At 42.9% G+C, this 12,948-nt stretch overlaps 1 protein-coding gene across 2 annotated transcripts; it reads left to right on the forward strand.

The window, feature by feature from the left end:
- The first annotated feature begins 227 nt into the window (after nt 1-227).
- ggcx (gamma-glutamyl carboxylase) lies at nt 228-12,204 on the forward strand. 2 transcript variants are annotated; one of them, XM_038965010.1, is made up of 15 exons: nt 228-455; nt 1,712-1,939; nt 2,138-2,296; nt 2,651-2,816; nt 2,964-3,042; nt 3,178-3,284; nt 6,135-6,298; nt 8,666-8,967; nt 9,424-9,555; nt 10,101-10,252; nt 10,353-10,522; nt 10,642-10,772; nt 10,955-11,102; nt 11,183-11,328; nt 11,562-11,704. In XM_038965010.1, the coding sequence occupies exons 1-15, from the start codon at nt 422-424 to the stop codon at nt 11,589-11,591; spliced, it is 2,148 nt and encodes a 715-aa protein (XP_038820938.1). In that variant the 5' UTR covers nt 228-421; the 3' UTR covers nt 11,592-11,704. The 2 variants fall into 2 exon arrangements, with proteins under 2 accessions (XP_038820938.1, XP_038820937.1); XM_038965009.1 differs by having other exon boundaries at nt 230-455; nt 11,183-11,384; nt 11,562-12,204.
- The last annotated feature ends 744 nt before the right edge of the window (nt 12,205-12,948 follow it).

Raw genomic sequence — 12,948 nt, forward strand, 5'->3', positions numbered from 1 at the left:
AAAATTAAGAAAAACCCTTGAATGAGTAGGTTTAGCAAACTTTTGAATGGTACTGTAAATCTATATATATATATAAATTTATATATACTTTCGGTTTTGTACACCAACTTCATGCCTTCTACATTAGGTTATTCTCATCCCAACCGCTGGGAGCATACAATTTCCGGATTCTACTAGGAGTAGTTTGTCTCGTGGAAAAAACAACCAATAGACTCTGAGCACTGTTTCAGGTTCCCTGTCGATTTTCCAGACAACCTTCCTTAGGCTAGTACACGGACTGTGACACGTACCCAAGTGTTTACGTGTGTTGAATAACTCATTGGGGTAGGGACAAGGACGGGAATTGTACTATTAGGGTGACATCCCTGTCCAAATAGTATATATATATATATTTGTTTTTTTGCATAACCGAGTTGGAAGCATGGAGGCAGGGGCGTGCGACAATGCTAATGCAGGTAACGTTATGTAACAAGGGACAGCATTTTTGTTGTTTTGTAACCATTGATCAGCTCTGCTTTCAGTAAATTGTTACAGGGTTTATAGTAGTCAGCATATCCGAACCGCTTGCTTTCAAGCTGCGCTAGGGTCGGACAGCATTCTTGTCTATATGAAGACTATTTATTGCCCTACCTCCTCACGCCATTTGCACACACTGTATATAGACTTTATTTTTTTTCTATTGTGTTATTGACTGTACGCTTGTTTATTCCATGTGTAACTCTGTGTTGTTGTTTGTGTCGCACTGCTTTGCTTTATCCTGACCAGGTCGCAGTTGTAAATGAGAACTTGTTCTCAACTACCGTACCTGGTTAAATAAAGGTTAAATCAAATAAATAAAAAAGACACCACGGAGCCTGCTTGGAAAAGGGAAAATGTACCTCAATCCAGGGATGTGAAATGCGTTGTACTCCGAGTTGTCCCATTATCCCAACTGTTACACCAATAAGATTGAACAACTATTCGTTTTAAATAAACTGCCATTTTCCCCCTCATGCTAACTAGCAGTGGCAACAGCAGCCAGAATGGCAAATTGTGCTCAACATATATATATTTCTGTCAATTTTTTTTATTGCAACGATAATAACAATATTACACATCAATGCAGGGATATTCCTGTGAATACAAAAAATACAAAAAATAATAGAACACCAGGTGAAGCCCCCCCCCCCCCCCCAATGATCAAATAAAATACGAATAATCCAGGATATCATTTGATTGGCTGACACTGCCATTCAAAATGGCTGCTGTGGCTTCTGCTGCCTAGCATGAGGACTAAAATGCCCAGTCGTTCAATCTTTTCAGTTTAACAGTTAGGATAATGGGACAATTTGCGGTATAACACATTTTAGTCTCTGGATTGAGGTACGTTTTCCGAACCATATCTCGCGCCAGCTCCACGGTGTCTTAATATACACAGGCATATGCTTTCCGACCCTAGTGCAGCTGTAAGTAAGCGGGTTGGATCTGCTGACTAGGTTTATAAAAACGTGAGACTGATAATCAATGTATCTATCGTGAGATGCATTGCATCACTGTGATTGAATTGCAATATACACATAAGCATATAATCAGGAACAACTAGTTCCTTATGAATTATAGTACACTGTGGCATAAATACTGCACACATACCCATGGCATTCTTGTGAACCGTAGGGTTAAGGCGTTTCTCTGAAGTGTGAATTGGTATGCATATTTTCCCATTCTCTCTTAGGTGCTCCTTTCATTGAGCAGTCCTCAGAACAGGGAGACTTGTCTGGGAGCAGTGATGAGGGGGAAGGCACCATGGACAAGGAGACAGTACCGGCAGTGGAGACTGAGAGCATGATGAAACGGCTGTTTGGGTTTGAGAAGGAGGACCTGTCCTCCTGGCATCGCTTGGTGTGTCTCCTAAACCGCCCCACTGACCCTGCTTCTCTGGGCATTTTCCGCTTCCTGTTTGGTGAGCTTTGTCATTTCCACTAAGATTAGTTACCCTTGGTCAAAATGGTTGCAGCCTGAGAATTGAATTAATCGCATTGAGAAGTTGAGTTTCATATGCAAGTCAAATCATCCGCTGGCGGTCTGGTGAGTGTAGTCTTGTGCAATCTCTCTTGTTGTTTTCATCTTCTGTGTGTCTTCCCCTGTCTCTGTCCCCCAGGCATGATAATGGCTATAGACATTACACAGGAGCGAGGCCTTAGCCACCTGGACTACAAGTACCTGGATGGGGCTCCCGTGTGCCGCTTCCCTCTCTTCAGCTTCCTGCAGCCGCTGCCTCTTGATTATATGTACCTGGTCTATGTGGTGATGCTCTTTGGTAGGTCAAGTTCTGAGTCAGTGATTGGAACAGCTGCTGTATGTTGTCCCCTTTGTGCAGGTTTATGTGATAGTGTTGATATGCTTTCATCTTTTTAATGTGTGCTGAAAGGTGCCTTACACCGAGTGGCACAGTGGTCTAAGGCACTGCACCTCAGTGCTAGAGGTGTCACTACAGACCCTGGTACGATTCCAGGCTGTATCACAACCGGCCGTGATTGGGAGTCCCATAGGGCGGCGCACAACTGGCCCAGCGTCGTTAGGGTTTGGCCGGGGTAGGCCGTCATTGTAAATAAGAATTTGTTCTTAACTGACTTGACTAGTTAAATAAATAAATTATTGTCTCTTTTTATAGGTGCTGTGGGAATCATGTTGGGCTGTTTCTACCGCCTCTCCTGTCTCATGTTCATATCCACCTACTGGTACATCTTCTTCTTGGACAAAACAGCATGGAACAACCACTCTTACCTCTATGGACTCATTGGCTTCCAGCTCACATTCATGGACGCCAACAGATACTGGTGAGTTGCAGAACTCTTATGAAACCATTACTATAAATTTCTTAAACGTATAATATATTTGGTTGATTTAAGTTGTTTGTATCTGTGTGTGTGTTTGCCTGAGTGTATGCATGCATTTATGTAAATGCAGTATATTATTATTTTCAGGTCAATAGATGGATTACGTAATCCCCAAAAAAAGAATTCCCAAGTGCCACTTTGGAACTACACTCTTCTGAGGTTTCAGGTCTGTGCCAAATTCTTTCTATTGAGTTCATAGAAACTTTACTACTATATCAAGGGTATCTGCCTTATAACATGTGTATGATAAACTTTGAGGACACTACTATAATATGAATATCTTCATATTTTTCCTTGGTAGATTTTCATAGTATACTTCATTGCTGGAATCAAGAAACTGGATGCAGACTGGGTAGAGGGATATTCCATGTCGTACTTGGCACACCATTGGCTTTTTGACCCTTTCAGGTTAGTTAAAATTTGTAATTACATTTTAGTAATTTAGCAGGCGATTTTATCTAGAGCGACTTACAGCAGTGAGTGCATATTTTTTCGTACTGGTGTCTCGTGGGAATTGAACCCACAACCCTGGTGTTGCAGGTGCCATGCTTAGGTCCAGGTGTTTTTTCACCCTCGTTTTTTTCCCTTTCTACCCTGCATTAACATCATTTGACCTCAAGAGGCCAATAAGGCAACTTGTCACACCACCTGTAAATTGTCACGTGTGCATTCATTGACTAGCTAACATAATTATTCATTTGAGAAAATGTAGACTATAAAAAAAGTGCCTTTATTATTCGCTATAGAAATACATAAAAACAAAATGCTGAGGATATGGCTTTTCCAAGCGCCAACACTCAACAAGTAGACAATCCCAAAATGTGTGCATTCATTACACATGTAAAGAACGGAGGCGCAGAATGGTAAAAAAAAACAAAGCATCTCCATAATAACGGAAGAATCCACTGACACAAGACAATGTTCATATTTTCAAGGAGAACTGGGTGAAGATGTTCGTTATTCTAGCTAATATAGTATATTTACAGGCAGTGAACTATTCAAGTGTCAATATTATTCTGAGTAACTGTGCTTTCACATACACTTCTCATACTCTACAAAGCGCCTCTCCAAACACTGCATTCTTAAGAGTTGGATAAGTTGTTGGGTTATTTCTATAACTAATGAAAATAGGCTAGACATTTATGTTCTGAAAATAGTAACATTTTCCCTTATCAAACCCATATGTTAAGAACTGACAACGAATATATTGTGAAATATGTGTTGATTGATGTTGGCTTCTTACTACGTAAGGATGAGACTGTCGCTATATCCTCTACAACCTTCGATGGTAGAAGCATTCTTATAATCAAATGCTAAATTGCAGGTTTTGTAGAATATATTGCCTGCAAAGAGTGCCCCAGCGGGGTATTGGCACACTTATTTCTTTTTTTAAAGTGATATTCTGATGGAATTTATATTTTCTGGTTGGATTCATAGTCCCCTGTTAGCTGTACTAATTGCCCCACTTTTATAACCTCCAATCAGGGATTGAGTCTGTTGGAGTGTTACGCACGCCTCTTGGAGGGAACGCAACACCCCGCTACAACTCAACTCCCTGTGGAGTGAAAGAGGTATGGGATTGTAGGTGCGGGTAAGGATGACAGAGAATATGACCATTTACAGGGAATTTATTTCTGTTAACATGGTAATGTGGGGAAAACGGTCTGGATGGAACCCAAAGCAAAGAAAGTAAAAGTAAGAGCCCCCTCTGCTACCCACTACTTATCTATTCTTAACGCCACTAGGCGCGCTAACCAAAATACAAGGGGGTGGTCCGCCCAGGTCTTACCTAGTGTGCACAGACGGAGTACATACTATGGGTATATGTATGCCCGCAGGCCTCTTGCCTAAGCACTCCCAAGGTGCCTTCCCCTTCCCCCCTGGGAACAAATGAAACAGAATAATACAAACTTAAAGTGAACAATTTCAATAATCAACAACAGTGCAGGTTTTGTAGGCACACACATACCTCAGAAGTAGCGGCTACAAAATACTTTCAACAAAACTGTCTCTGAACAACAACCAACACAGGACAGCTAAGAAGCTCTCTTTCTCCTAAACGGAACACTGGCTTTTCAAGCTGCAGAAGGAGTCGGTAATTGCAAACAGCTGTATCTCCTGACAAGAGGGCGGGGTCAGAGCTCCAATCTGCAATGGTGCCGACCAATCAGCTGCTTGGGGGAATCCAGGAAGCCATTTCCTGAAATATACATATACACAAACCCACAACTGTTACGTGAATTACATTATCAATGTTCATAAACTGAACTTCAATTAAACTGCTCAGTCTGCAACCCAGAATTTGTAAGATTCTAGTTGAATGAAACAGAGTCCCAGCTACAATAGCCAACATGTTTATTCACGAGGACGTCCTAGTCCGTTGTACAAAAGCATCCATTTTATACTGGCTCCTTACGCACATACCTTCACACACAAACAGCAGGTATCCTACGCACATACTGTATCACTACCCAGCCGACAAAGATTAGGGAGACAGTGAGAAGCACTCCCTGCCCCCCCCCCCCCCCCCCCCCAAGATTAGGGAGACCGTGAGAAGTACCCCCTGCCCTCTCCCAAATCTCTCATAGCCAGGTCGGCACTGAATTTTGCTCAGGCAGTCTGTGTTTAAGATACTATAAAGATATATTGTACACATATATTGTTTTACCCTAATTCTGACTAAAACTACACACATCATTTAATTATAATTTTACTGACTATAATCAATTTCATACAATTAAATGGTTTCAGGGTGGAATATTCTAATCATTAATTTAAACATATAAATTCCAATATTAACAACACAGAAACAGAAACTGGGGAACGTAACAGAGAGGATCAGCTTGAGCAAAGTGAGGTGTAGAATCACTGATCTACAAATAGTAGTCCCTGCCAAATAGTAGGCTTTGTGCAATTAAGATTTGTATGCCACTCTTCCCCTGGTTTAGGACGCACAACCAGACACTGAATGATTGATTGGAGATAGCTTGTGTCAATTAAAGAGAATTTCCAAGGATTTTCTGCCTGTGGATAATACTGGGGAAATAGTGGTCAAAGAAAACCCTCACAAAAAATGACTAAAACGCCTGGCCCGCCATGCTCTACTAACTGAGCCACACTGGACCATACAGATGGTATTTGACAGACTTCAATACAAATGTATTGGAGGCCATGCGCCCTCATATTTTGGAACAGCTTATATAAAACTGCCCCATGTGGGATTGTATGGATTTCTTACCCTTTGCGTCTGTCCCACAGGATGATTCTGCCTAATGAAATGGTGAGTCTGCTGGTGGTTCATGGAGGTGGTCTTTGTCTGGACCTGTCTGCCGGCTATCTGCTGTTTTTCGATGCCACACGCCCTTTTGGCATTTTCTTTGTCAGCTACTTCCACTGCATGAACTCTCAACTCTTCAGCATCGGTGAGTCTTTTCAGTCATCATAATTGTGGTGTGGGTAGCCTAGTGGTTCGAACATTGGGCCAGTAACCGAAAGGTTACTGGATCGAATCCCCGAGCTGACAAGGTAAAAATCTGTTGTTCTGCCCCTGAGCAAAGCAGGAAACCCACTGTTTCCCGGGCGCCCGAAGACGTGGATGTCGATTATGGCAGCCCCCACACCTCTCTGATTCAGAGGGGTTGGGTTAAATGTAGAAGACACATTTCAGTTGAATGCATTCAGTTGTACAACTGACTAGTGTGAGAGCAAGATTATGTTATAATACTTTTATTGCATCAAATGGTTGTTTTATGCAACAGAATAGAGTATTTTGTTAACTATTTGTTAACTATTTGGTGTGTTAACTATTTGGTGTCTACTAAGTATGGGCCTCTTTTGGGTGTCTTTTGGGTGATAAAACCTAAAGAGCATTCCAGAGCATGAGTTAATGTTTCTGTTCTATACCATACCAGGGAGACATGGTTTGGAGTCAGAGGGCCAAACACTGGTCTATACAATGAAAACTGTTGACACAGCAGATACCTATAATACATAGCAGACAGTATCTTTCATACAAATCTTACCCTTGTGACCCATTCTATATATCTGTTGTTCGTCATGTAGGTTGAAAGGGGTGTATCTTGGCTATAAAATACCTTTTGTACTTTTGTCTCGGGGCTCTCAACGAATCATCTGACCGTGAATCATCGACCAGCCATCATTATCGTAGGGCACTCAATCGATTCACTTTGGGTTTTTTTGTTAAATTTTACCGGACAACAGGCCCTCTGATTTGACACACTGAACTCTGTCTGAGAAGTAGTTGGTGAACCAGGCGAGGCAGTCATTTGAGAAACCAAGGCTGTTGAGGCTGCCGATAAGAATGTGGTGATTGACAGTCGAAAGCCTTGGCCAGGTCGATGAATACAGCTGCACAGTGTTGTCTCTTATCGATGGCGGTTATGATATCGTTTAGGACCTTGAGCGTGGCTGAGGTGCACCCGTGACCAGCTCGGAAACCAGATTGCATAGCGAGAAGGTACGGTGGGATTCGAAATGGTCGGTAATCTTTTTGTTAACTTGGCTTTCGAAGACCTTAGTAATGCAGGATAGATATAGGTCTGTAGCAGTTTGGGTCTAGAGTGTTTCCCCCTTTGAAGAGTTGGATGACCGCGGAGGCTTTCCAATCTTTGGGGATCTCAGACGATACGAAAGAGGTTGAACAGGCTAGTAGTAGGGGTTGCAACAATTTTGACTGATACTTTTAGAGAAAGAGGGTCCAGATTGTCTAGCCCAGCTGATTTGTAGGGGTCCAGATTTTGCAGCTCTTTCAGAACATCAGCTATCTGGATTTGGGTGAAGGAGAAATGGGGGAGGCTTGGGCAAGTTGCTGTGGGGGGGTGCAGGGCTGTTGACCAGGGTAGGGGTGGCCAGGTGGAAAGCATGGCCAGCCGTAGAAAAAGTCTTATTGAAATTCTCAATTATTGTGGATTTATCGGTGGTGACAGTGTTTCCTAGCCTCAGTGCAGTGGGCAGCTGGGAGGAGGTGCTCTTATTCTCCATGGACTTTAGTGTCCCAGAACGTTTTGGAGTTTGTGATGCAGGATCCAAATTTCTGTTTGAAAAAGCTAGCATTTGCTCTCCTAACTGCCTGTGTGTATTGGTTCCTTCCCTGAAAAGTTGCATATCGCGGGGGCTATTCGATGCTAATGCCGTACGCCACAGGATGTTTTTGTGCTGGTCAAGGGCAGTCGGGTCTGTTCCTGGTTTTACTTTTTTTTTTGAATGGGGCATGCTTATTTAAGATTGTGAGGAAAGCACTTTTTAAAGAATAACCAGGCATCTTCTACTGACGGGATGAGGTCAATATCCTTCCAGGATACCCGGGCCAGGTCGATTAGAAAGGCCTGCTCACTTAAGTGTTTTAGGGAGCGTTTGACAGTGATGAGGATTCAGACATGGCTAGGACATCCGGGTTGGCAGAGTGTGCTAAAGCAGTGAATAAATGTGTGCGTTGTATTGACCTGCTCCCTTATTAATAAGTGATTAAAGATTTAGTTTAAGTATAACTCTGACTTGTGTGATAAGTTTGTCTCTCCTCATTTGATAGTAAAGAAATCAACCACCACACTAGGTATCCCCCTTTCCTTTCCCATTATCATTAGAGGATTCCATTGATAAGGAAATAAGATTCATTTTCACTTGTAATGAGGGCAACATAATGCATGCAGACTCCTGTGGCCCAGAGAGCATTTTCAAAGCAATCTTTTCTTTAATGATCCACTATTTAAGTTAATCTATAACCCCCTATTGATCACAAATGCTACTATTGTCCTATATTTTATCTCCAGGTATGTTTGCCTACACTATGCTGGCCACGAGTCCTCTCTTCTGCTACCCCGACTGGCCCAGGCACTTCTTTGCCCGCTTCCCGGAGATCCTCAGGCCCGTGCTGCCGCTCACATCTCCTCCCCCACAGCCCAGCACCTCCTGTGTTTACCCAGTGACCCAGCACACATCTACGGGACTACAGGACTTGTCCCCTGCCCCCAAGGCCTCCAAAACACGGTTTAAACACAAGCTGGCAACCCTGTTCACCATTCTGTACCTGGCTGAACAGTTCTTCCTGCCTTACTCTCACTTCATCACACAGGTACTACTCCTGTAGAAATGGAAGATGAGTTTACAGTGACCAACTTCTTCTAGTCCTTTCCATGTATTGAATCAAGAAATCAGCAGCATTTGATTTGAATGCCTTGATTTAAATGTCAGTTGTGAGTCACTGGGTGTACGGCTGTCAGCTAAAGTTATTTCCCAACACTACGGGTTACCAGAATAATTGCTCAATCAGTGTCAACACTGCTATCAGTCTGCAGTAAACAGTAGTGTAAACTAGCTTGAGTCAGCAGAACGGTGGGGGTTGCAGAGGGGTGTGGAAGGAGGCTTTGCATTAGTAAATACTGGTCCATACATCCTGCTGTCCTGATCTGGAAGGCAGTTTTGTGATTGATTGGCAAAAAAAAGTGATATAATACTGTAACATTTGATATTCCTTTAAAAAAACATTTTTTTTACAAATATATGTCTAGCTTTTTTCTTTTTGACCTAGGGCTATAACAACTGGACCAATGGCCTTTATGGGTACTCCTGGGATATGATGGTTCACTCCCGATCCCACCAGCATGTCAAGATCACCTACAAAGATGGAAAAACAGGAGATGTCGGATACCTCAACCCTGGGGTGAGCCATTGAACCATATTACAAATATAGAATCAGACTCATAGGAAGGGTTAGAAAGCACGTGGGAAAAGGGAGGAACTCGGGGAGACATGGGGAATGTGACATTAGGGATAATAAGCTCAAGTCGATTTAATTAACCATTCAACATTCCAACTAAACAATAAAAGCAGGTTTGGTCTCACTTTAAATTAACTACAGCATACAGAACTTCATCATAATGTCCTACACTATGTAGGACACTACTGTAGGACATTAGCGATATGAACACGTCGGGAATAGAGGTTGTTCAGAAAACCGGACATGTTGGGAATGGAGGTGGCTCGTAATGTTCATTCATTTACTTAAAATGTATCAAACCTTTAATAGAAAAAGTGTATTGCATATTTACATCTTATAATTGAATTATTAACTTATCTGTGACAATATCTGGGAGAAGGAGGATCTGAGTACCTCATACTGCAAAACTTTTAAAGGTGTTATGACTTGTTCCATAAAGGTGAAGCAAAGTGTAAATGTTCTGAAATTGTTCTGTGGCGCACCTGTAGGTGTTCACTCAGAGTCGGCGGTGGAAGGACCATGGGGACATGCTGAAGCAGTACGCCACCTGCCTGAGCCGCCACCTGCCTCACTACAACATCTCTGATCCAGAGATCTACTTTGACATCTGGGTGTCCATCAATGAACGCTTCCAACAACGGTACTACATAGCCTTTTGGTGATCTTTTACATCCTCCACATAGATAGAAATGTTATTCGCTGTACAGTTTGGTCTTGAATTCTCTCTTTCCATCCATTAGTATCTTTGACCCCCGTGTGAACATTGTGAAGGCAGACTGGTCACCATTCCGTCCAAATCCCTGGCTCATGCCTCTGCTGGTGGACCTCTCTCCCTGGAGGACCAAGTTCCAGGAGATCGAGGGCTCGTTGGACAACCAGACAGAGATAGTCTTCATCGCAGACTTCCCAGGTTTGGGGTCTCTCCCTCATTGTCTTCAATTGAGAATATTTCATATGGTGATCACTGATTCATCATTCAAAGTCAATTTCAATCTAGCTTGTGTATGTGTTGGTTAATTTTTCCTTTAGGTCTTCTTCTAGAGAACTATGTCAGTGAGGACCTGGGCAACACCAGTGTTCAGGTACTGCAGGGCCAGCTGAATGTTGAGATAGTGGATGAGAAGAAGAACTACACGCTCCAACCTGGAGAGCAGAAGCAGGTATGATCCCTCTTCAACCTACCTGCTTCAGCCAGCCTGTAATGACACCCTTCACCTGGATGATAGCTGTACTGTAGTCATTATCATAGGCTGAAACTTACTGTTAAACATAAGGTTCACATTCCAGTTGCCATGGTGTGGCTAGGAGTACTCATTGTGTGTGTGTGTGTGTGAGAGAGCAGCTTCCTGCTGGGGCCTACCATAAGGTGTACACAGTGTCTGAGGGGCCGTCCTGCTACATGTACATCTACGTCAACACCACAGAGGCAGCGCTACAGAGGAACTTCACTAAGCTGTTTGAACTGCAGGAGCGGGTCCGCAACGGAACAGGTCAGGTCTTAAATATACACACAACAGGAACTAACACACATGATGGAAGTGATGAGCTAACACAGCGTTTCGCCCCACAGAAACGGAACCCCTCCCTCCAGAGCTCCAGTCGCTCATCACTGGAGAAAATGAGGGGTCAGAAGCCAATGTGATGGATCCCGTTGTTCAGCTATTCCTACGGCGACAGCGGAGGATGAAAGAAGTAAAGAAGCGCAGAGAAGCCAATGTATGCGAAAGGCTGAACCGGTTTACTGTGAAAAAGTACTACATGTTGCGTCGAGCGTGAGTTTTGTGTTTTCAGTGCAACTACCAAAACTCATGACAACCATGTGATTCCTCCAGTTTCCACGTGTATCCTGCAGTGGCTTGGTTTAATGTAGACATTTGCTTTGTAGGACTAAATGTCAGACTAAATATAAGGCACATGTGTTTGAGTGTATCATGCTCTCTGTGTTGTAGGTTCCTGATGACAGCCATTGCAATGCGTAATCTGGCGGTGGGCCTCCCTCCTCTGGAGCAGCTGACCAGGGAAGTGGCCTTCGCGAACATGAAGGAACCAGAGACTGAGGCCAGCCAGGACCTCAAGGATGAAGTCGGCCACGATGAGCTCTAGGAGTGTGTAAAATAATTTTTACGTGAATGTGCTTGAATGACAGAAGGCGCTAGACTGTTACTACACTGGGTACACCAACCCAGTAATCAAAGGATTTTCATTTGAATGGTTTTGAACATTTGGAAATCTGAAAGAGAAATGACTTTAATTGTTTGGGGGGAGGTGGGGTAAAGGCTGCATTGTATTTGAAAATATGTTTGAAATTATGCAGGGGCATGTTTCTGATGACTGATCTTGCAGTTTAACTGAAAAAATACATTCCTAGGTTGTGCAAGATCACATTGTTCTGTTTGGTCTTATTTCGATATTGCCATAAGTATTATAATTGAAAATCCAACATGCACCTTCACAAAATTTATGTTTTTGCTATCCCTAACTTTAATGAGTTCATTTTTTTTAGACCGACTCCAGTTGTGAAAAGTGGTGATCAACTTTATATGCTACAGGTAACTGCCAAAATAAAGGAAACACAATTTTAAACCCCCATAAGGTCGATGTCCGTGCCCCTGCTGAAATCTAATTAGCATATTAAAACATCTTCATAAAAATGTGTCAGTTTAAGCTAGAGATTTTTTGTTGTTGCATTGGATGTGTCTCAAGCCACCGCATCCGCCTATGTAACACTTCTGCATCTGCGGTGAAAGGTGACAGCTAGAGCGGTGTTTGTCAGACCATGAGACATCCCAAAACCTTCTCACACAAGAGTCTTGGGACTTCTGTCTGTAGTGTCCGACTAGTTTGGGCTACACACACTAATATGACCCCTCTGTGTGAAGTTGAGACTCACGAACACGTATATGTCGCTCACAAGACTCATCTGAAGGTCCCCCGGTACCAGTAGAAAAAATATGGATGTGCAGTATATATGGACTGTTCAGTGACATAAGGGGTTAAGTACGTCCCAATTTTCCCCCCCTGATTTTTATATCTCTCAGATATAGGATAGACACTTCAGAACAAACTTCTTTTTAGAGTTTTATTTGGGAAAGTTGTTCCATGTAGTGAATCTGTTATTCATTGCGTTTGTATGGGCTAATAGCAGTAAGGCCAAATCAAATAGCAAAATGATCCTTTGACTCATAGGTTAATAGGGTGTTGGGCCACCAAGAGCCAGAACTGATTCAATGCACCATGGCATACATTCTACAAGCGTCTGGAACTCATGTTGGAGGCGACTCCATTCTTCGAGAAGTTGATGGTGGTGGAAATCAATGTCTCTGGCGCTGCTCCAGA

The sequence above is a fragment of the Salvelinus namaycush genome, chromosome 26, assembly GCF_016432855.1.
Source record: "Salvelinus namaycush isolate Seneca chromosome 26, SaNama_1.0, whole genome shotgun sequence".
NCBI lineage: Eukaryota > Metazoa > Chordata > Actinopteri > Salmoniformes > Salmonidae > Salvelinus > Salvelinus namaycush.